At 46.8% G+C, this 23,245-nt stretch overlaps 8 protein-coding genes across 8 annotated transcripts; 4 read left to right on the top strand and 4 right to left on the bottom strand.

Moving 5' to 3' along the window:
- Nucleotides 1-135: 135 nt before the first annotated feature.
- VFPPC_18325 (reverse transcriptase) lies at nt 136-1,326 on the bottom strand (the record flags this gene model as incomplete). The annotated part of the gene is made up of 1 exon (XM_022429951.1): nt 136-1,326. One exon carries the CDS (start codon nt 1,324-1,326, stop codon nt 136-138), a length of 1,191 nt encoding a protein of 396 aa, XP_022285032.1.
- Nucleotides 1,327-1,982: 656 nt separating this feature from the next.
- Nucleotides 1,983-3,857, top strand: VFPPC_12274 (glycoside hydrolase family 27; the record flags this gene model as incomplete). Its single annotated transcript, XM_018290203.1, has 1 exon — nt 1,983-3,857. One exon carries the CDS (start codon nt 1,983-1,985, stop codon nt 3,855-3,857), a length of 1,875 nt encoding a protein of 624 aa, XP_018136984.1.
- Nucleotides 3,858-4,256: 399 nt separating this feature from the next.
- VFPPC_12273 (alpha-L-fucosidase 2 precursor) lies at nt 4,257-6,620 on the bottom strand (the record flags this gene model as incomplete). The annotated part of the gene is made up of 1 exon (XM_018290202.1): nt 4,257-6,620. The coding sequence occupies one exon, from the start codon at nt 6,618-6,620 to the stop codon at nt 4,257-4,259; it is 2,364 nt and encodes a 787-aa protein (XP_018136985.1).
- A 611-nt stretch (nt 6,621-7,231) lies between these two features.
- On the top strand, nt 7,232-8,919 carry VFPPC_12272 (maltose permease; the record flags this gene model as incomplete). Its single annotated transcript, XM_018290201.1, has 2 exons — nt 7,232-8,746; nt 8,806-8,919. The coding sequence occupies 2 exons, from the start codon at nt 7,232-7,234 to the stop codon at nt 8,917-8,919; spliced, it is 1,629 nt and encodes a 542-aa protein (XP_018136986.1).
- A 945-nt stretch (nt 8,920-9,864) lies between these two features.
- On the top strand, nt 9,865-10,656 carry VFPPC_12271 (GDSL-like lipase/Acylhydrolase family domain-containing protein; the record flags this gene model as incomplete). Its single annotated transcript, XM_018290200.1, has 1 exon — nt 9,865-10,656. The coding sequence occupies one exon, from the start codon at nt 9,865-9,867 to the stop codon at nt 10,654-10,656; it is 792 nt and encodes a 263-aa protein (XP_018136987.1).
- A 4,629-nt stretch (nt 10,657-15,285) lies between these two features.
- Nucleotides 15,286-16,409, bottom strand: VFPPC_18324 (thymine dioxygenase; the record flags this gene model as incomplete). The annotated part of the gene is made up of 3 exons (XM_018290198.2): nt 15,286-15,951; nt 16,004-16,165; nt 16,245-16,409. The coding sequence occupies 3 exons, from the start codon at nt 16,407-16,409 to the stop codon at nt 15,286-15,288; spliced, it is 993 nt and encodes a 330-aa protein (XP_018136989.2).
- An 842-nt stretch (nt 16,410-17,251) lies between these two features.
- On the bottom strand, nt 17,252-18,538 carry VFPPC_18323 (serine/threonine protein kinase; the record flags this gene model as incomplete). The annotated part of the gene is made up of 1 exon (XM_022429950.1): nt 17,252-18,538. One exon carries the CDS (start codon nt 18,536-18,538, stop codon nt 17,252-17,254), a length of 1,287 nt encoding a protein of 428 aa, XP_022285031.1.
- A 1,737-nt stretch (nt 18,539-20,275) lies between these two features.
- On the top strand, nt 20,276-21,801 carry VFPPC_12267 (cytochrome P450 monooxygenase; the record flags this gene model as incomplete). Its single annotated transcript, XM_018290197.1, has 3 exons — nt 20,276-20,368; nt 20,488-21,255; nt 21,307-21,801. 3 exons carry the CDS (start codon nt 20,276-20,278, stop codon nt 21,799-21,801), a joined length of 1,356 nt encoding a protein of 451 aa, XP_018136990.1.
- Between the last annotated feature and the right edge of the window lie 1,444 nt (nt 21,802-23,245).

Raw genomic sequence — 23,245 nt, 5'->3', positions numbered from 1 at the left:
TGGTTTTTATCGAACTTGCATTGTTGTCTTCCGTCAAAGCACATGGTAATAGCAAGTGGGCTTGGTTGGTGTCTAGGGAAGAGAGTTGTAGGTCTGTCTTTTTCTTGCGTCTCCTGCGGCGACTTCCGTTGGAGACTACTCTTTTTTTTCTTGGTTGTTCCAAGGAGCCGTGGGGCAGACGTGAGGTTTGTGGTCCGGGGAATAGCACCAGTTGCAGAGTCCATGCGCAATGCAATAGGCCTTGCGTGCCTGTCTTTCTTCCGAGGTTCGAGGTTTGCGCCCGGAAGTTACGTCTTTAGCCTCCCAGGAGACTGCGTTCAAATCCATGGCATCCCCTCCGTTTATAGTTGTCGGAGTTTGGGAGGGAGGGGCGGCCGGAGTCGTGCCGGTAAGGGTATGGTTGTTGCTGGGTTTCTTCTTATAATAGTGGGGGTTGAGCTGACGACACTCACTGTCGCATTGCCTGACTAGTTCGATGAATTCCGCTAAAGTGGTCGGTGCGGCTTTGAGGACCACGAGCCTCCATATGATGTCGGGGTGGAGGGCACGTTTCAAGTGAGAGATCAGGGATTTGTCTTCGAATTCGGTGAGCTTGGCGACTGCGATCCAGTTTGGCAGAAAGCTTGCAAGTGGTTTATAACCTTGTTTCATGTCATATATCTCTTTTTGCGCAGTAGCGGCCGAGTCGATTTCGCCATAAACTGTCTTCAAGGTTGTGATGATGGCCTCGACGTTTGCAAACTGGACGATTCCGTGTGATACGTTGTAACTGACCTGGGCGTGGGCGTCCCCACTGAGGCATGAAATGACGAACCCCATTCGTTCTGTTTCGTCTGCCCACCAGTCTCTGTTCATATGCAATTTGAGTTCGAGTTTCTGTAAGAATTCTGGTAGATCCTTGGGATTCTCTCCACTGAATGCATCGGGCTTGGGGTGCTCAGCGGAGCGGTGGCGATGGCTTCCTCCAGTGGCCGCTATGGCTTTGTACGCCTCTATTTGTCCTTCCATGTGGGAGATTGTATCATCTTTATCGTTCGATTCCATGAGGGAGTTACTCAGGCGGGTTTGCAGGGTTTCGATGTGTGAGTTCGTGGTGTTGGCAGTTGTGATGGCGGTTTGGCGGAGCCTCACGATTTCCTCGTGCATGTTGGTTACGGCTTGGCTAAGGGCCCAGACTTCCCGCATGATGCCTGGGGCGTCGTTAGCCCAAGCGGACCGGAACGCGGCTTCTCCATCAATGGATGAAAGTATCGGGACCGATGGGCGGAGATCGGTAGGGGCGGGTGTGGTGGACCCCGGAGGGGTGTCTACTGCAGCTCCTGTCATTGTGTTTTCGGTTGCGGTAGTGGATTCGTTGGATGTCGATCAGTGGCTAATTTGTTGATTGATGGTTGATTTGTTATTGGGTGGCTGTTAATTGGTTGACTGGTTGTTAATTGACTGATTACTTTGTTAGGTTAATTGATTGATTGGTTGTTAATTGACTAATTGGTTGTTATTTATTGGTTGATTGGTTTGTTGGTTTGTTGATTAGTTGCCAGTTGTTGAAATGTTCATTACGATTGATGCTGGTTCGGGTGAAAATTTAGTTTTCGGGGTGTTTTGGTGAGGTTTGAATGCCACAGAATGTGTGGTACGGTTGGGTGCTGGAATCGATAGTCGCGTCGTGGACGGTGATCTATCGAAGAGGGGTGTCGGTGAATAATATGTAACGGTACGAGTGCACGAACAAGGTCGAGTGCGACTTGGATGAAGCGATTATTCACAAGGAGAAAAAGAGAACCCGTAAAGGAACTCTGGCTGAAGCTATTTACACAATGCTCACAAAGTGAGACATTCATTAAACGGGCAGGTCACATGATTCCCTCACATCCGGCACATTGATAGCTCAGTGATAAAGTGACACTCATTGCCACCTCAATGCCCATGAGCCAAGATAAAGTCAGATGTTAGAACAGTTGTTACTGAGGATTTAGCGGGCGATGCCTTCTACAATTTCTACGACATTAAGTGGCATTGCTCTGGCCATATTTTCGTCCAGAGTGCTCGCCCAAACCAATTGCGGTGGTGGCATCTACACACCGGGAACGCAAAACTTTACACGGCAGTGTTATGATGATATCCGGACATGCGTTCGCAATTTCGAGGCAGATGCCAGCCTGGTGGACTGCAATGACGGCAAGGGCAACGTCTTTATGCAACAGCGGGCAAATTTGCAAGGAGCTGTCGCCAGCCAGAACAATGACGCGGGCATCGCCTTCCAGGACATCATTGACTTGTGCATACTAAGTGGCCAGACAACAGGAACCTGGGGGTATAGTGACAACCAATGGTACTGGATTGCCGTCGAGAATGCTTGCTTCACGACAAACACTTCGAGGACTGATGTAATAAGTACGCACGCCGCGCCTTATTGCATCCAGAATCGTGACTCGAGTCTCCCCGACTGCTATCCCGAACCGAAACCGACAAATGGAGGACTCAAAGTCCTGAAAACGGCCAGGACTGCCAATGGGTTTCGCACATCAGCAAGAGGTTGGAATACATATGGTATCCAAGCCCTCAAAAATGGATCAGAAGTTGTGCCATCATTTGCAGGACAATCAGGCTTGGATTACACCCAAGCATTTGTGAAAACTCAATGCAATGTTCTGTCACAACATGAATTCCGATCTGCTGGTTACGATTTATGCAGCCTGGACTCTGGCTGGCAAGCATTTAACTTGGTAGACGAGCACGGGCGGATCATCTACAATAGCACTAGGTTCAACCTACCCGAACTTGGATCTTGGCTACACAAGAGAGGTCTGAAGCTTGGTGTTTACACAACACCGGGTGTGCCCTGTATTGCCGAGAACAAGACGATTCTCGGAACAAAAATCAAGGTTGGATCAGTTTGGAATGGAAACAATGATCAAATCTTTTGCGACTGGGACTTTGACAAAGACGGAGTACAGCAATGGCACGACTCTGTGGTACAACAGTGGGCATCCTGGGGCGTCGACATGATCAAGTTGGATTTTGTTACCCCTGGGAGCCCACAAAATGGAGCAAATTTAGTCTGCGACAGCTCCGGTGCGGTAAAGGCATATCAAAATGCAATCAAGAAATCTGGAAAACAGATCCGGCTCGACATATCATGGAAATTGTGTCGCAACGAGACGTGGTTGGCCGTATGGAGTGGGTTGGCAGAGTCAATGCGAACTGACCAGGACCTGGATAATTATGGCTTCAATACCTTCATGTCTTGGCAGGTCGGTCAACGGGCTATCAATAACTACCGCCAATACATCGGGCTTCAGGCTGAGCGCAAAGTTCCCATTACAATATACCCAGACATGGACAATCTTTTCGCAGCAAACCCAGAGCACCTAACTGGGGTAAATGACAGCATTCGAACCACAGTCATGAACCATTGGTTAGGTGCTGCAGCAAATTTGGTTCTTGGTTCTGATTTAACGCAGATTGACAGGTTGGGTCGTAAATTGATCACAAGCCCACAATCTATAGCAGCGTCCAAGTTCTTTTCACAGTACCCAATGCAACCTCGCAATCCTGGAACTGGAAGCAATTCTGCGCAGCAACTACAGGCTTGGATTGGCGGGCCGTCGGAAACTGGCAAGGAAGCCTATGTGCTCATCGTCAACTATGGACCTGATCAGGGCTACGGCGGATTCGAAACTCAGATTTTCGGACGACAGAAAGTAACAGTCACTCTGGAAGACTTGGGGATTCAGGGTTCTATATGGGCATTTACTGATGTCTGGGGCGGCAATTCTACTCGAGTGTCGAACTCATACTCTACCTGGTTAACTGAAGGAGCTTCTGAGCTTCTACGTGTAACCAGAATTAGGTGATACCACCACCAACGCATTTCCAGGGGCCGCGGGCTGGGTGATATTTGGTAACATTCCAAAGTAAAGCAGAAGGCTCTTGCCGTTGATGCCGGAAGGTGTTATTGAAACGACCGCATGCCTCAGCCGGAGATGGCTCGTAGGGAGATAGTCGACCGTAGACAACTTTCGTGACACTGCATGCGAAGATGGTGCTCACATAAATGTTCATATACACACCAATAAGCGCTTGTCTCCTTGTTACACACACCGAAAGAAGAATTGGAAACAAGAGATACGTTCTTGATCTATGAGAAGAGTAGTGTCGCCCGACCAACCTCGATAGCATCACTCTGTTAATAATTGAGGGGAAGTGAAGCAGCCGATATATAAAGTACGAATGAGATGCCCATTCACGCATTTTCACACCCGCTCCAATGATGGTCCCAGTTCTATAATTGCATCTCTGGTGTATTGCATCCGGTAGCAATGCTGCCCGTAATGAACGACTGCCGAGCCAGAGGAATGTGGGTGGAAAATTGCGCTGACTAGCTTGTTGTTTGACCACTGCAAATCCAACTCCAGGTTGCCCCTGAGTCCAAGGCCAGTAACATGGCCATCAGACCAGGAGGCTGGTAAGGACAGGAGTAAATCAACCTCAATTTCGCCATCAAATCCCATCATTGCTGAATGTGCAAGCATTTCTGCAATTGCAGCACCACCGCCGAGATTGCCGTCTATGACGAAGATATTTTTCTCGGCTCCGGCCACGCCTGGCTTACTGTAACTAAGCAAGTTGTCGAAGCTCAGTTCACTAATGAGATGTCCTATCTCCTCTAATGCACCTTCAGCGTTACCCAATTGTGCATAATTATAGGCAAACAAGGCGGCTGTAAACTCAATATCTTCCAGATCATCACAATCCTGGCGTCGCTTGATGGCAACACCCAGTGCCTTGGCAAGCTGCGGTTGGTGTCGTAAGGACACCTGTGACGAACGGCAAAGTGCAATGCTATGCGAGAGATGACGGTGAAATGCTTGTGCTTCTTCGTAATCATGGAGCCATTCTTGTAGCTGACCATGCTTCCCAATCAAGAGGGGTGGCAACTTCTCTTGCGCATTCTCTAGTCGCTGGACCAAGGTGTGATCTATGTCAAGTCGCCTTGCCACCCCGGAACAAAAAGAAAAGAGATCACGAACAAGAACAACATCGATGGTCGGAGAGAGAGACAAATGGAATTCCTTCCTGTTCTTTTGGTCCCCTGCGAAAAAGCTGTTCTCTGGGCTAACTGATGGACCAGTCAATAGAAAACCCGTTTGCTGGTCTTCAATCATGTAATCCAAGAAGAATAGAGCAGCTTCCCGCAGCACGGGGTAGGCTACTTTTTGTAAGAACTCCACGTCCAGAGTATACTCGTACATTTCGATGAGGTGAGTCGCAAGCCATAGCCCTCCTGTTACATTTAGGCCGTATGTTGTGTCCCAACCCGGGTCTACAAAACCCCAGGCGTTGCTAAAGACATGAGCTACCCATCCATCACAACCGTAGCAAGCTCTGGCGCTTCCTCTTCCCGCATCGGAAAGAGCAGTGATATAGGACACGAGCGGCGCCATCATGTCTACCAAGCCACTTGTCATCGTGCCAAAATAGTTCATCTGAGTGTTGATGTCCAGATGATAATCGCAACTCCAACCCATGTGACAAGCTTCTCCATCATTCCAAATACCTTGCAGGTGCAATGGCAAAGGGGAATTCGCACGCGTCCCTGCAATTATCAAATAGCGCGAATAGTTGAAGTAAAGTGCAAACAGTGCCGGATCAGAATTGGCATCGGAGCGGAAGCTTTGTTTCCGCTCATTAGTTGGGAGAATAATCGACGGATCTGAACTTTTGCCAATCGATAGGTTGCACCGGTGGTAGATTGGTTGGAAGTCGCTTAGATGTGCTGCCAAGAGCGAAGTCGTCGAACATTTAAGGGCAGCATCAACATGGCGGTACGGAAGCTCCTTCCAATCGCCTCCTTGGCTTTTGTAGTCTGTACTGAATGCCAAAATAATCGTTATTGTGCCAGCGCTGCGTACAATAATCCTACCTGCCTGGCTTTGGATGTCTCCTTGGGATGCTCGGACGGCAATAACACCATGCCCCGTGACACCAGATATTCCGTCGCTATGCGTGCCTTCAAGTGCCTGAACATCGAATGATATTTTGTTGCTCTCAGATTGAGCAGAGAAACCGGCGTTGCTGCTTGTACAGGTTACCATAGCCTCGAGGCCGTCAGGGTCGTCTGTATCAAGCACCAGCACCAGTACTTGATGCGGGTAGCTGACAAACGCTCTTCTTTGGACCAAATATCCATGTTTTTTATATCTTGTCTCAGCTACAGCCTCATTCAAACGCAATTCACGCCTAAAGTGACTTATATGGCTATCTCGATCGTGATCAACGTGCGTAACCTTGAGTTTACCAACCGGCAGGTTGGTGCCAAAATTATGCTTAGTACTCTGCAGAAGCATCCCGGCCAAGCCTTCTCCTGAAGCATAGTCTCCACTAAGAAAGCAATTTTGGATTTGCCGCAGGTCCTGTTTAGGATTTGGGGATCTTTTGACCAGGCCACGCCCGGCTGGATCTGGTGCTCCTGACCAAAAGGTGACGTCGTTTAAGAGGATCGTCTCAGACGTGTAGGTTGACAAAACGGAAGCACCCAGGCGCCCATTACCAAGAGGTAGACTCGTTGGAAAAGATTCCGATGGCTCGTGATACACGAGATGGTGGTCTGAAGACATTTTAGTGTTGGCAGCCAAGTGGTGTATACCTAAGCTGGTGGGAGTCTCAAGTCTGGTTGCAGCAAGTCCTCTGCCATCCTTCAAACCAAGTTAACCGTACAAAGTCCACTTATAGACACCATGTGCCTAGAAGCAAAATGAAACTAACCAAAGTAATAACAGGTTGCTTCGTTACTAACCCATCCGAAAACACGACGGAATCGCCTCAATGGGGACAAAATCGGGAGGATTATCGGGGTGGGTGAAGCAGCAAATGAAGAGATAGTGTGGTGTGGCACGACATGCCCAGGTAGGAAAGGCAGTGAGAAAAGGTCATGGTCAACCCTACCACTATTAGTGGATTTGGGACCGTCATCTTAGCCTGTTGTGAGTCAAATTGCAAGGTTCGCAATCCGCGAATCCCACCGACGGTGTTCGCACCAGTACAGACGCGGTTGTGCCACCTTTGTCCAGCTACTCTTCAGCTGTTTTGCACTTCATGATTACGTCTACAGCTGTGGGATTTCAGTACATATAATACTACGGATCATCCCACATCACACTTCAAGATCTAGATTTTTAAATGACGAAAGGCGCCACTCTACACCCTGCTTACCGCAACCGCTCAAATCATGGAGAAATCCACTGCACTGAATCTTGAACGGACCGAACCTGGTCTCCAAGAATATGATGTCTCGAATATTGAGTCAACGACGAAGATAGCCAAGGCAACAGCTGCTATGGCAATTCGCGGAACTGCCACCGAGCATCGTCTAGGTTACTGGGAAGGTTTCAAGTTGTATCGCAAAGGCGTCTTCTGGTCAATGTTTATTTCACTTAGTATTATCATGAGAGCCTATGACATTGAAATCAGCGGCAACTTTTTCGCACTGCCGGCATTTCAAAAGCATTTTGGTGTGGACTATGGGCCGGAACATGGTGGCTATCAGATTCCTGCTCGATGGCAAGTTGCTATGAGTATGGGCAGTCTGGTTGGACAGATTATTGGCGCATATCTAATTGCATATCCAATGGAGAAATATGGTCGCAAGAGAACACTCGCTGTGTGTCTCATCATGACTGCCATCTTGACCTTTATGCAATTCTTTGCTAACTCAATTGGCGTCTTGACGGCAAGCATGTACCTTAGCGGCGTCGTCTGGGGCGGTTACTGCGTTATTGCCACTACTTATGCATCAGAAGTGCTCCCATTGAGCCTCCGGGGCTTTCTCACAGGCTATATCAACCTTTGCTACGTCATGGGCCAGTTCATCCAGACTGGAGTGACTAGGGGGTTCATCACTCGGAGTGACCAGTGGGCTTACCGCATTCCGTTTGCTCTGCAATGGCTATGGCCAGTGGTTTTGCTCACTGGCTTGCCATTTGCACCAGAGTCGCCGTGGTGGCTTGTGCGGCAAAACAGGTTCGACGACGCCGAACGATCACTTCAAAAGCTGGTTCAGCGCACGTCCGATGTCAATCCTAAGGATACATTGGCCATGATGGTAAAGACAGATATGCTTGAGCGAGAACTGGAAGTGGGTTCTCGATATTCAGATTGCTGGAAGGGAACCAATCGGCGACGCATGGAGATTTGCATCTTGCTCTTCGTGATACAAAACTTTAGTGGCAACCCTGTTGGATTTGCAACATACTTCTTCGAGCAGATTGGTCTGGATAGTGTTCAGGCCTTTGATATGGGTGTCGGTCTCAATGGAGTTGGCTTTGTCGGAACTCTCCTCTCGGCTATTCCGCTTATTTACCTTGGTCGTCGATCTGCTTATATATTCGGTCTGAGTTTCATGGTGGCCACTCTGTTTACTGTCGCACTCCTCTGCTTTGCACCGAACTACGCTACCGACACGTCTTTCCGATGGGCACAAGCGACCCTCCTTATTGTATTGCAATTCATTTGGCAGATGACGCTTGGACCGCTCACATACGTTGTGGTTTGCGAAACTCCGTCGACAAAACTAAGGTCCAAAACCATTGCAATTGCGACTGTCATTGATGCTCTCACGGGATTAGTGACGTCGGTAATTGGACCTTACCTACTTAACCCCGGCGCAGCTGGTATTGGCGCCAAGATTGAGTTTCTTTACGGGGGTATCTCAGTCTGTTCTCTCATTTGGTGTATATTCAGAATGGTAAGTAACTCGCTGGTCTTTGAAGCCGTTGGCTGGGCTAACGTATTGCATTTGCTTAGCCGGAGACGAAAGGGAGAACGTATGAGGAGCTTGACATCATGTTTGAGAGAAAGATTCCTGCCCGACAGTTCAAGTCGTACAAGTTTGAGAGTGAAGATGAAGACATAATTTAGCAGCTCCAACAAGAAGTGCAGATCAAATGAGAGCCTCAGAAATGGGTGTCGTTCAAGTGAGACACGGGAGCATTCTTCGGCGGCAATGTACAGTTATGAAACTTGAAGAATACCCAGATATTAGTAGCAACAGCTATCCAGTAATTCAAATGCTGCTCGGCGCTTTTTCCGACTCTAATAACCCAAAGGACTTACCCCAACATAACCATTGCCGAGACTTTGGGCGTGTCAAGTGATTTGGCGTTACGGTTAGCAAGCGTTGTGCCTAGTTTGTTGCGAGAGTCCAATTCACCTATGGGTATAAGTCCGTGCCATCTGTAATGTTTTGTTAGATCGGCGGTCAGCTGGTGCAGACCTTGACTGAATTCTTGGCGGCAACATGGGAATCGACATGACATGAGCATGTGGGCAAAATTGAGTAACCCGCTCCCAACCAACCAACCACTTGCAAAACGATTCGGTATTTATTAACCGTCGGTCTTTACAAAATATCCATTTAACCAGACGGTACATGTGCTCCAACTTTTTCCCCAATTCGTTGCCGCTTCAAGCCGGGGGCGCCTAGGGAAGGGACGCCACATTGCTTCCCCACGTCGTCATCTTGACTTGACTGTTTTTACTTGCAGTTGTCAACTGAGGATGGACCCGTAATTCCATCGAGAATTTGGCCGAGATGACGAAGCAACCCTACACTCAGACAAGATATTCCCCTTCGTGAAGAATAGCATTGGGATGACTTGCAGTTATAATATAGCCTCCTTGCATTGCGTTGGTAATAATGAGGCGCTTCGGTCGAAGCATTCGTGTTTGCTACGGTTTTCAAACATCCACCACAATAGTACGACGTTAACATTGACGCTGTGATCGATCCCAGCTCATTATCTCACATTGAAAGATTTGATCCCGTGTTGGCTTCAAAGACTCGATCGTCAAAATAGCCTAAATATGGAAACTGCCACGCCCGCAAGCAAAACAATGGTGACCTACGATAAGCTTCTTCTGTTTGGAGATTCTTTGACAGAGTTGAGCAGCGATGTTCTTTCACTCCCATTCGCCATTACGCCTGCTTTACAGCATTACTATTTCCGAAAACTTGCTGTTGTTGCTCGTGGGTATGGTGGCTACACCTCAGAGCACCTGCGGCACGTTCTAATACCTACCATTCGCGCGGAAACAGCTGGCGGGGAGAAGGTAAGGTTACTCGTCATTGAGATCGGGACTAACGACGCTGCTGCGAATGCTGCGCAGCACGTACCGGTGGAAAAATATATTCAAAATCTAGGGTGGATGGTAATAAACGCCAGAACTGAGGGCGTAGAGCGAATTGTCATTGTTGGACCTGGACCTGTGGATGAGGAGATGCTTGAGGAGCCGGTGGACAAGAGCACATTGAGAAATTTGGAGTATTCGGATGCTGCCAAACAAGTTGCGAAAGAGCACAACGTCCCCTTTATTGACCTGTGGCACGCTTTCATGGAAAGGATAGGTTGGAATGAGACCGAATCTGTCCCTGGCACAAGAGCTAAAGGCTCCAAGAGGTTGACGGCTTTGCTAACCGATGGTGTGCATTTTTCAGGGGACGGGTATGGGATTTGGTATCGTCAAATTTTAGTGGTGATTTCGCAAAACTTTCCTGAACTTGAGGCAGAAGGATTGCCAATGGTCCTACCACACATATACAACATCGATCGGACCAACTTGCCGCAAAGTCTCTGGCAGCAAGCCCATATCGATTAGCTAGTGTCTCCATTAACAGCATCAATGGCAAATAGTTTTAGCCACCAATTGCTGGCTGCTAGACAAGGTATTTCTGCACTATGATAGTCCCGTCGGCAGCATCAGAACGGAAACCTAACCACATGTGGCAAATGTTAACACACCTGAAGACCACCAGACCAGTCTCGTACTACCCTGGTAGCTCTTTGGTTTGCAGAAAGCAAGTCATCCCCCCGCAATATCAACAAGACCATTTTGCCGGCGGCGAGCTATTGAGTTCTCCTAGCTGAGGTGTGACGGTCAAACGCACCCGTATGCGGATGTTCCCCCATAGTTTTGTGAACTACTAAAGACTAACAGTAGCTTCCCACACAACCGGCACCTGAGAAAGTCGCACGAGCACTTAAGACCAGGCGTATATTCTGGCTTCCGCACACCTAATTTAAGACAACTATTTTCTCACTATTCACTCAATTATGCCGTCACAATGCAAGCATGCGTGCGATTGCTGCAACATCCGCAAAATCAGATGTGATGGAGACAACCCTTGTGCCCGATGTGTCATGGCCGAAATCGCATGCACTCGCCTTCGACAGCACAAGAAGTCAGGGCCCCGAACTTTACGACAGTCTAAGAATAAAATTCTCAAATATCAGTCAGCTGCTTTTTCAACGCTTTCTCTGTCTACCACTTCTGGCTCCCGAAATGTGCTGCCCTCGTCACCTCCGCTGTCCGTCTCATCAACTAGTTTCACAGTCGACGACCACCTATTGCCGACCACATACACGACGTTAGCATCGCCGTCATGGGATCTAAACCGGATCCCTCTTCCGATTCTAGAATCGGTGATTCTGTTATACAACGAAAGTCTTTACGGAATATGGCCCTTACTGCAAGCCGAAGATCTAATATGCCAATTGGAAATGGACGCGGGCAATGCAGAGCTTTATGCAGTGGCTACAGCGCTCTGTGGTGCAACACTCAGTTACCTAGATCAGACCGCCAAGGGAAATAATTACTCAACAGACACACTGACGGCTAATACATTTGTCGCCGAAAGTCGACGAGTTCGAGCGACCTTTGATTACATGGAACCTGTTGGCCTGAACACTGTCTTGACTAGCTACTTCCTTCACATGCATTATGGACGTCAGCCAGGACGAGGTCAAATGGCTGCGTTCTATATCAGAGAAGCCATCACGTTTGCACATCTTTTAGGAATGCACTGTGAAAGCACATATGCTTACCCCTCCTGGTCAAGGAGAGAACAGGTGGTAATGAGGCGACTCTACTTTCTCCTGTTCATGACGGAGAGGTATCTCTGTATTCAAGAGGGGCTTCCAACTGTACTGGAATCCATCAACCTGCCTGAAATAGTTGACAGCGGCGAGAAGTATCCAGATGTAGTTGGCAGTTTTCTTCATCTGGTATCGCTTTTTAGCACTCCTGGGAGAGCCTTCTTCGGCATGTGGACAAGCAACAACAGCGATGCCAACATTAGCCGTGATCAGTTACTCCTCATACAACAGGCTATCAAACAGCCTTTCTTGGATGTGGGATCCATAATGCATAACCTGCGTAGCCAATGTCACGACTTCAGCTACGCCAAAGCGCCCTGCCCGAGCAACCCTGTGCAGCTTGTTGACATTGTAGTAAGTCAACATTGGATCCGCTCTTTGGCTTGGAAGCTATCAGTCCTGCGTGGATATGTTTCCCCAATTGCTGGATCAACTGGAGCTATGTCTGTCGCTTACCCGCTTGAAATTGCCGAAGATGCTCTTCGTGGAATCTATGGGTTTCCCAAGGATGCATTTAAAGCGCACGGTCCTGGGATGGAAGTCAAGATGTGCCAAATTGCGACATCACTGGCCGATTGTCTTACTTGTGGCCCCATGGAAACACTTCTTTCTGGACAGCAAGGTAGGATGGCCTGTGCTAAAACGGTCTTGAGAGGCTTAACAGATCGAATACTAGAGACACAGACGATGAATCCAGCGATTCGGGAAACATTGTTGGAAAAACTCGATGCAGTGTTTAAATTCTCTCAAATGGCTCCAGTCATGCCGTTGTTAGCGTTTGAAGATATCGAATCGCATTTAAACGAAGTGCCTGTGGTGTTGAAGCCATGATTCTCGGCCTCAATGCCATACAAATACATAAATACGTTCCCTAATGTGTCAACTTTCCTTACCCTTAACCTATGGTAATGGAGTTTATTGCTTTCAATCCAACCAATCGTTTTTATTCTCATATACACCTGTTGTTGGGCTTTGGGCGTAAGGCTCTAGATCTGACCTCGTGACGCCGTTATGTAACCTTGTCTCTTTGCGTCAGTCTTGTGTGACCAATATCAAAGCTCTCAGACCACCCCGTGTGACTACAATCAAGGGCAATTAACCATTAGGATCAAGGCACCAAATATAGGAGTAACGGAACCCGCATTCCAGCTCCACCACATAAATAAAGAGCATAAATACCGCAAAAGCAGGTTAACTCCGGTGCATTTCTGTGTCCGATAACCCAACACGACTTTTTGCTCCCCATGCTTGCAGGTGTGACTTGAGCCTGACTGTAGTTTTGCGCATGAGAACGTTCGGCTGCTAAAAGTAGATACCGGGACTATGTACAACAGTAGACAATAGTCGAGTATTACCTGGATATAATATAAGTGCGTGCTTTGGAAGCTTTTGAGTTTAGTTGCCCCTCAGAAAGCACCAACCGAGAGCCTATTATTTTGCAATCCACAGGACTTCAGAAGTTGCCAAGCTGGAATAAGCCAACGACAGACAATTATGACCTGCCTACCCCTTAGAGTGGCGGCTTGCCATGTTTCTCCAGTCTTTTTTTCCGCAAAGAAGACCACACAGAAAGTCATTCGTCTTATGGAAGAGGCAGCAGCACAACAGGCAAACCTTGTCGTCTTCCCAGAGACGTTTATTCCAGCATTTCCCATATGGAGCGCTCTTCGTCCCCCGACGGACAACCATGAAGCTTTTAAGCAAATGGCAACCGAATCTATTTACGCTGATGGGGAAGAGATGTGTGCCATACGTGCCGCTGCAAAGAAGCTTGGCATTATGGTGAGCATTGGCTTCTCCGAGAAGGTCTGGTTTAGCAGCGCCACGCTTTACAATTCAAACATTTTTGTTGACAACCAAGGAGAAGCTATTATTCATCATAGAAAACTGGTGGCGACGTTTTTTGAGAAGTTGACGTGGGCTCCAGGGGATGGATATGGGTTGCGAGTGGTTGAAACGCCATTTGGAAGAATTGGCAATCTTATCTGTGGCGAGAATACAAACCCGCTTGCCAGATATGCCCTAATAGCGCAAGGCGAACAAGTTCATATCTCAACTTGGCCATGCATCTGGCCGACTCGAGTTCAGTCTGCTGCAGACAGACCAACTAACACTCAATGGCCACGCATTGCAAACTACGATAATGTTGCTGCCAATCGTATGCGGGCCGCTGCTCATTGCTTTGAGGCTAAATGCTTTGGTGTACTCTGCTCTGGGGCGTTGGGAGATGATGCCGTCGAGTATATTTCCACGGGTCTGCCACATCTGCGCCCAATTCTAGAACAGTCTCAAAGAGCCGCCACCATGTTCTTAGATCCCACTGGATCAATATTGGAAGGTTTTACTTTTAACAAGGGAACTAGGGAGAGAGAGCCTGCTAGCTTCTTACAAATGAATGAAGGCATACTATACGCAGACTTGAATGTAGAGGATTGTATAGAGGGTAAGCAATATCACGATGTTGCTGGCGGTTACCAACGGTTAGATGTGTTTAACTTTACGGTTAACCGGAAGCGACAACATCCGGCTACCTTTATGGACAACATTACAACATATGCTGCTAAGGATTTAGAAAGTAATATTTAAGTAGACGCTAGTTTAGAAATAGTACAGTATCCATGTGTTTATATTAGAAACAATAAGGTCCCACCTAAAAAGAAAACCTTAGCACATGTAGTACCAGTAAGATAGTAAGTGTAGTGGTTGACCAAATCGACTATAAGAGTTAGATATAAGCTAAATTACAACTAGAAATTAATCTTTAGGGAGCTATACTTAAATATAAGACGGTTATGCCGAGCTAGCAGCCACAGGTAAAAAGAATTAGGCAAGACTAGCTACTTCCCATCTAAAGACATATTAGACTGTGTACACATAAAAAGTTCGAGAAACAATCAAGTTCTTAGCTCCTTTACCTGCTTGTTTTACTGCCTATAAAGCCTCCTAATTATCTAGAGTCCAATCCACGGCCGTTGCAGTAAATTTAAGACTTTAGCGCAACAAATCCCATTTAGGAACTCCTTTAATAATATAAGTGCTCTGCTAGTTGCTCGGCCCCAAACTCTTAGTCTTCTGCTGATGCTACCCTTTGCACTACCAGTCTAAGTGCACGGGGTAACGTAGTATTTTACCGTTTAGTTAACAAGCGTCTACATAAGTTTCGTTACAAAGGATAGAAAGTACTTTAAAACATTATTAACAGCGAGAAGAACATGTTTAAATGCATGCAAACCCTAAGATGTTGTGGAGTATATTTAAAACCCCTCGTCCTGAGTTTTGCAGTTAACGAAATGGGCATCCGGATCAGACGGGTTGGGCGGTGTAGATTGCACCTACGTATTGCAATTGCAATTTAAGTGTACAACTTCGCAATCCTGAGGTTGTTCCACTCCCAAGCTGTAACATTATCGTATTTACATGGCGTCTCCTCTGAGACGAACTCTTTCAAAGGCAGGAGCGAAGCGCTGCGATTCGGCTTCACAAAATAAGCGATTGAGTAGCGATCCGGGATTACCTCATTCCCATCCTTCTTGGTAGTTGGCGGATAAGTAACACGGTGACACGCGGCTAGGAGCGTGTCATTTGTCAACCTCTGCAAGGAGTCTCCAATATTCAGAATGAGGTCTGTCGGAGCGGAGGGTTCAATGTCACGGAACGCTCCTCGCTGCGTTTGATCCTCGACCTGCAGCCCGCCAGTTGAGTCCTGGAAGAGCATGGTAATAGTTCCGAAGTCAGTGTGTTCCGCGATGCGAGTGGCCGTCTTATCAGCGAGATACGATACTGGAAGGGCTGGGTAGTGGAGCAGGCGGAACTCATTCTCTGCCCGGTCGTGAAGGGACTTAACATGGTTCTCTGAGATGCCAAGGGCGATGGCAAGTGCTGAAAGGAGGTGCATCTCTGCCTTAAAGGCTTGCTCATAAAAAGACTCCATAAACTCACGAAAGCCAGGAAGGCTTTCTTCAGGAATCCATTGGTTATTAATGAGGCTGTCGTTTGCTGCACCCATGTCGAAGGTTTCCTAGAACGTGTCAGTTCTATATGCAATGCGGTGGCGTCAGTAACTATCACACTTTAATATCGCGGCTTTTTCCAGGTCCTTTGCCTTTCCCATACCCGCTAATCTGGGCAACATTCTCTTGGCCAACGTAGCTATACCCCCGATTTGGGTTTGCTTGAGGGGGATGCTTAGCTTTCATCTTCTCCTCATATGGCAAGTTAAAGAAATGTTTCGTCTATTAGGCCTCTTAGCATTGCGAAGTGTTAAGACATAAAAGATTAAAATTAGTCCGAGTAATTAAGCACGTTTCTTACCATAGAGAATAGTTTGTGAATAACTTCTCTCGAAATGCCATGATTTTGGATCTTAACCCAGCCTTGCGATTTTAGATGGTAAAGGAGAGACGAGCAGAACTCTTTTTTCTGGTTAGGAGTTCCAAACAGCAAAGCCATATCTAGCACAACACCTTTAGAGATCATGGTTGCGATCTAGGTAGAGTTAATCGTATTCCAGATAGAGTAACTGTAGCAATAAGTCCACGTTAGTTTTTTAGGTGGTCCTAGAACAGTAATAAGTAGTTTAATATCGCTCCTATTTATAATACTTGAGTCTTAGAATGCCTGCCTAAATAAGCATTGCGCTTTTGGTTTCTATGCTATGTTAAATGTGGAGTATGGGATTTGTATTGCACATAAGCTAAAGGTGCAACAAGCTAAATCCACCTAGCTATGTCTCTCAACTCTCAAAGAGAAAAGAAGGCGCTTAGCATTATTGCATTATTGTTTCGCCATGATCAGTAAATCTCCAGAATAATCTAATTACATTAGAGGTGTTAGTAGGCAAAAGCCTTATCTAATATCGCAATTAAAAAGGCTATATGTGCGCCTACAGCCTTTTATTAAACCTTGATGTATTGAGCTCGTCCTACAAGCGCATATTACTTAGCCGGGTTATCCTGCTTCTAATTCTGGCACCCGACGTCACGCACGGATAACTATAACCTGCATGGCTGCCTAACCATAAAACATTAGATTAACAATTAATCTAGATTTCTAAGCCTTAATTGGATGAGCTTTAGTGTTCTTATTATTAGTTGTCGGCCTGGCCGCTTGGCTAATACGTGGGCGACTCTCGACCGCAACCTGCGCACATAATTTAGCCACACTAAGAGATTCACAGACTTGACGTGTCACACACTTATTGTACAGTTTAGGCCGCACTTTTCGGATTTTGTGTGCTCTAGATTATGCGTGACAACTTACGCTATAGAGTCCGTTTGTTGGGCAGCTGACCACACCCCAAGCGGATGTAACCCCAAAACTTAAATTGGGTTATGTGCAATGTCTACCTTATCGTAAAAGGCAACTTTTTGACAGCAAAATCGATACATCTTGGAGTTTGGGCGATAGACAGCAAACACTAGAAATAGACTAGTGTGGTTATAACCGCAGAACCTCAAATGGAAAAGCTCCGCGGATCGGACCCTCAATAATATAAGCGCTAACGTGCTCGATTCTCGCTCAGACCTTTCTTGCTCTATTACCCTTAGCTTTTCTAAAACCCAATCTATCCCGCGGTATCCAGGTTTAATCTCGTGCCAGAACGGCCACTCAAAAGAGATAGATTCCGCCCCATAGCCTGCTAACAGCGACAAAATCTCAGCTGTATTGCCATTTATAAAGTCGAGGGTGTGCCTAACCGCCGGCATATCCGCGACGTCTACCCAATGGAAAGCAGTGTTGTGCTCGGGGTAGCAATCTCGTTTATATGCTTTGTCCAGCGGCGTGCTCCCTTGTTTGTCAGCTGTATCAACGGAAGCCCCCCCTTCAAGAAGAGCACGGACGACTTTGTAGTTTCCAACCAGGGTGGCCATACTTAGCGGCGAGCTCCAACTGCTCGACTGGCAATGGTCGAGCTGATGAGGTTGGTTATATTTTTGTAAAAGCGTGAAGACAATTAGCTTCGTCGTTTCGGCATCCTCCGGATCTTCGCTAGTGATGTGAATCGAACAATGAAAAGCGGAGAACTCCTCATCAGGATCATGGTGGCGGAGCACGATGAATCCATCGCTTCCTCGGTCGGGAAGGCTGAGAATGAATCGAATGCGCTTCTCAGTGCCCCGGGTGTGCTTCTTGAGCAAAAGACCAAGAGTTGTATACGATTCCCGCCCTCTGCCTGGATGGAATTCATCTCTGTCAAAGCCCTGGTCGTAAAGCCAGCGTGCAGTCTTAAAGTTGCCATTCTGCACGGCGACCATGAACGCAGCTCTTGGATGTGTCCCAGTTTCCGTTAATGAAGCTCCTGCCTTAACTAGCCTTTGGATGTAGAACAGATCATCTGTTTCCTCACACGCTCGCAGCAGGGCATCGTGACCAGCCGTGTCAACAGCGCGAAAATTCGCACCGTGTTCAAGCGACAGTTCAAACTGGCCGCGATTCTGGTGAGTGATCGCAAGGAAGAGCGCGGTGCCGCCAGACGTGGCCTCGCCCCAGGTACTTTCTAGATGGTCTCCAAAGCCGAATCCAAGACCGGATAGCAGGACATCGGGATTGCAATCATGGTAAGCGGCAGCAAAAGTTGCACTCAATTTATGATTCGTCATCACCATAACAGCATCTGTAGGTGTGCACCATGCTTGACAAGGAGCTCAATCAGTCGTCTGGTCTTAGCCTCCCACGACAACCCGTTGCGTATCAGACACTTCCATCGTCTGTCGCCGGTTACCACCCAAAAAAGAGGTTGAACGAAAACTTGCGCCAAACCCTGAACTTTTACCCAGGAATAGAATGAGGCCCTGACTGCTTCGTAATCGAGGAATAGCTCAATTGCTGGCGCATAACCGAGACAGCATGCGTACACGAACGCAGACTTTCCAAATTCCAGGCGAGCTATGGCATCCGGAAAGAGATGGCCGCTTGTCAACATGGCCTCGAGCTTGGTGTGGAAGAGTTATTGGCAAATCACATTGGTGCACTTGAGGCACAGGGAATTAACACCCGAGATAAAAATGCTATACAATATGCTTCTAGAGGAAGGCACCTCGGGATTGTACGCCGTTTGCTTGATTATGGTATACGGGCCGTGCCACAAGGTATATATTTGTATGAGAGCTGTCAGCCAGAATTGAAGATAACAAGTTCAATCGCAACAGAAGGTACGAAACGAGATAGTGCAACCCCTATTATCCACCAGCGATTCGCTTAAAAACGCATAGATCTGATTATTAGAATGGAGCTCGTTTCTTCTTATCCCAATGTCTTCTCGAAAAGCTTCGATTTGGCGGCCTGGTGGCATTGCAAAGGTCGGGTGTTGCGATGAGGATGTGCGCTGGTGTGCACCATACCCTGGAATTGTCCAAGAGAATCTGCGTGGGCCCACTTTTCCTCGTATCCCATACTTATGGAATACTTGCGAGCGGTAGGGAGTATGGAATAAGTGTATGGAATACTCTTGTATGGAATACAGTATTCCATACGCGTATGGATGGAACGGCTGTGGCTTACCCGTTCGCGGATTCCCGTGAGCGTTTTGCACCCTGTTTCGGACGCTCGCCGAGGCCTCATGATGAAGTACACCAAGCCACTTTGCTAAGGTTCTTACCAAGTACCCCTGACGCTGACACTGGCGGCCTAAGAGCATGTTCCAAAGCGGTAGGATGCTGCGCCCGCTTAAACACAGTTCCTGGAACGTTGCTCCCGATAACATCATGGTTGGCCTAACATTTATTTGCTTACTGAGCGGCTTACTACTTCCTCTTACGCCAGACACCACTCTGTTTTATTTATTAGCCGGCCAATTCCAATTCCACCTTTGCGCGAACCGAAGGTTGTTCAATTCTGCGGAAAACCTTCATATGTAAACGCGGCAACCTGCGACGAAGACCTGGACTTTAACCTCGCCACTTGTAATTACATGTATTGACGCATGTTTACTTTCAACCAAGCTGCTTGATGATCATGATTTGGCGTATAATTTATACGTGTATGCTCTGCCTACTTTTATGGGTTGTCAGTTGCCTTCTGTCTCTCTATCGTAACTATCTGTCGGCCCGAAAATCCGGGTTACCAGTAGTTATTTGCCCATTCAATCCAGATAATGTGAGTGTGGTAACCTCGTATGTGGTTGGAAGCAAAGCTCACGATATTATTAGGCGCTTTACCTTATTTTCAGCGTCCCAATGCGAGGCGTTTTTGAGCGACTACTGCCAAAGACATGGTATGATAGCGTCAAAGCCACTATCTTGGGATGGGAATTTCGAGACAAATTCGCTTTGCATGAAAGGGTTGGGCTTTCTTTTATTCTTGTCACAACAGGTACCAACCAACTTATATGCGCCGACCCCGCGATGGTAAAAGTTATACTCGCAAGAAGAAAGGACTTCGTTCAGCTGCCGATAGCATCAAAGATTATGAGCACTGCGGGGCAAAACATTCTCACCGTACGTTAACTCTCGATGACAAAGAAATATCTACGCAGAGAACTGCCGAGTCCTGGCCATTTGCCACGAACCCACTCCGTTGCTTAGAAACCGCATCAGATAGTGCTGACTATCCGCAGTCAGATGGTGAATCTTGGTCGAGGCAACGCCGAATAATTGCGCCAGCCCTCAATGAGCGTATCAGTGAAGTTGTTTGGAAAGAGAGTGCAGAGCAAGCGTCTCAGATGGCCGCCCTCATGGTTGAAGAGCCCTATGGGGAATCACGCGGCACTATTTACGGACTGCGTACAATTGCGCTAAATGTGCTTGGCAGAATTGCGTATGGCCAGCCAAAGCCCTTCAAAATGAGCCAGTCACTCAGAAAGCCAATTTCTGAGATATCTTACATTGATGCAGTTTCAATTTGTACGGAATTCCTCGTCGTGGCTGCTCTGGTACCAGCAAGCCTTTTATGCCTGGGGGTGATGCCAAACGCGATACGGACACTTGGTCTAGCCATTAAGAAACTCCCAGATCTCACCAAGGACTTACTTACAAGAGAGCAGCAGCGTCTCGAAACTGGTGTCAAAACGCCGGACAACCTTGTTCGTATGTTGATATCTTTGTCTCACGACAGTGAACTCATTAATGGTGGCATGCTACCTTCGGGGTCACTACGACAAACCCTTACAGAGGACGAATTAGCTGGCAACATGTTTATTTTCACCGCAGCAGGCTTCGATACAACCGCCAATACTATGGCATACGCTGTAACTCTGCTTGCAGCATATCCTCAGTGGCAAGTTTGGATACAGGAGGAGGTTGATCACGTACTTGAGTTTTCTAAAGCGGCCGATGTACAATACTCCACAGCATTCCCAAAGCTGGCCCGATGCTTAGCACTTATGGTAAACCCACCCTGCAAGAGAGAGTGGACGAAATTAGCTAACATTTCCTAGCACGAGACGCTCCGACTGTTCCCACCGGTTCTACATGTTTCCCGCAGCATCAAGGAGTCTCAGAGCATTACAGTAAACAGCGCTACACATTATATTAAGGGACCGTGCACAGTATATGTAAATAGCGCCTGCCTGCAAACCAACCCCTCGTTCTGGGGCGCAGATTCAACTATATTCAACCCTTCTCGGTGGTTGAGTGGAGATAACGAAGTAGGGCAGGCGGAATTTAATACTCCAGATCGTGGTATTTTCCTCGCCTGGTCTGGTGGGCCTCGGGTATGTCCAGGCCAAAAGATGTCCCAGGTAGAGTTTGTGACGGTGATTGCAACACTCTTCCAGGCCTGTACGGTCGATCCGGTTATACCATCCGGAGGAACTATAGAGCAAGCAAGAGAGGGCCTAGTGCAATTAATGATGGACAGCCAACCGAGGCTAACGCTGCAGATGAACAAACCGGAGGATGTATTCTTGAAGTGGTCGAGGCGGGAGCAATAGATTGAAATGTCTCGTGGAATGCTCACTAAAACGAGTGGTGTGACGATTTGTTGATCCATATGGCGTTAGCTCGCTGTGCTTAGCACCGGAGCCATCTCAGCTTTATAATAAGTTAATTAAATATAGAAGATCATCGTTAGTTGGCTGTAGTTATTCACGGGCACCAAAGGTAGGCCTGGTGTATGTATTGCTGCCTGATATCTTACGGATGGTACAACCTGAATCAGCAGCGCGGAGGTTTGTCCCGCGGAATAAAGGTCGGAATGAAGAAGAGACGGACTGGACTACCAGTCAGACTGGCAGAAGTCAGACTCGACTATCAGTTCCACTCCGCGAGGCACTGGGCTGTCAGGCTGCTGGTGAAGTCCGAGTAACACCTAGGCGTTATTGTTAGGGTAATCAAACCAAATAGGTTTTAATTTTGTAAGGCAGTAGGGTATAAGGGTTAGGGTTTTTTGTTTAGATTACTTTTAACAGGTTTCTAGGTCAGAGTCTAGATTAGGGTTAGAGTTACAGTTAGAGTTAGGGTTAGAGTAACAGGCTAAAACACAAAAAGGGGCTAGCAAGAATAAGAGAGATATAAGACAATATATACCTATGCTATATAGAGTAATTATTATAGTTTATAGCATATAGAGAAAAGACTAATAATAGATAAGTAACGTGGGTGCATAACAAGCTAGCCACGCAATAACCCAAATAGAAGTAGTATCCTTTAAACATCTATTTCTCCACCTAAAAAAAATAGAATCTTAAGACAAAGAAAGTCAAATAATCTTAGCTAGTTAGGCTTTTTAAAGAGACCTAAATTAAAGAATTTAAGCTATTATAAAGGTCTATAATATTAGTTATAGCTTACTTAGTGCTTATCTAAATAGCATTATAGCGCAATATAATACTACGCCTAACTTATAAAAACTAATAGATCTAGAGGAATTAGCAATTATTTAGTATATTTTTAACCTAGATGCGCAATTATTTCCTTTCTAACTTAGTAGTATATAAGATATAGTAAATTAACTGCTTATAAATTATAATATGCCTTCTAACCCTTTTGTAGAACCTTTTTAATAAGGTAGGCTTGTGTGGACAGCTTACTATAGTGGGCAGCTCGCTATGCACCTACGTTAATAGAGCGCAATTTTTAAGAGATACTTATTCTTAGACCTAAGATACCTATTATTTGCAACTAAATAACAAAAAAGAATGCTAGGTATAAGTTTATATAGGTAGGATAAAAGGAGAGTATAGTAGAAAAGGTAATAGTATAGTTTATTTAATAGATAACGTGGGTGCATAACGAGCTGGCCACCATAACGAGCTGGCCACCCAACAACCCAAATAGAAGTAGTATCCTTTAAACATCTATTTCTCCACCTAAAAAAAATAGAATCTTAAGACAAAGAAAGTCAAATAATCTTAGCTAGTTAGGCTTTTTAAAGAG

Source organism: Pochonia chlamydosporia (assembly GCF_001653235.2).
Source record: "Pochonia chlamydosporia 170 chromosome Unknown PCv3seq00013, whole genome shotgun sequence".
Classification (NCBI taxonomy): Eukaryota; Fungi; Ascomycota; class Sordariomycetes; order Hypocreales; family Clavicipitaceae; genus Pochonia; species Pochonia chlamydosporia.
This window is presented reverse-complemented; position numbering and strand designations above follow the sequence as displayed.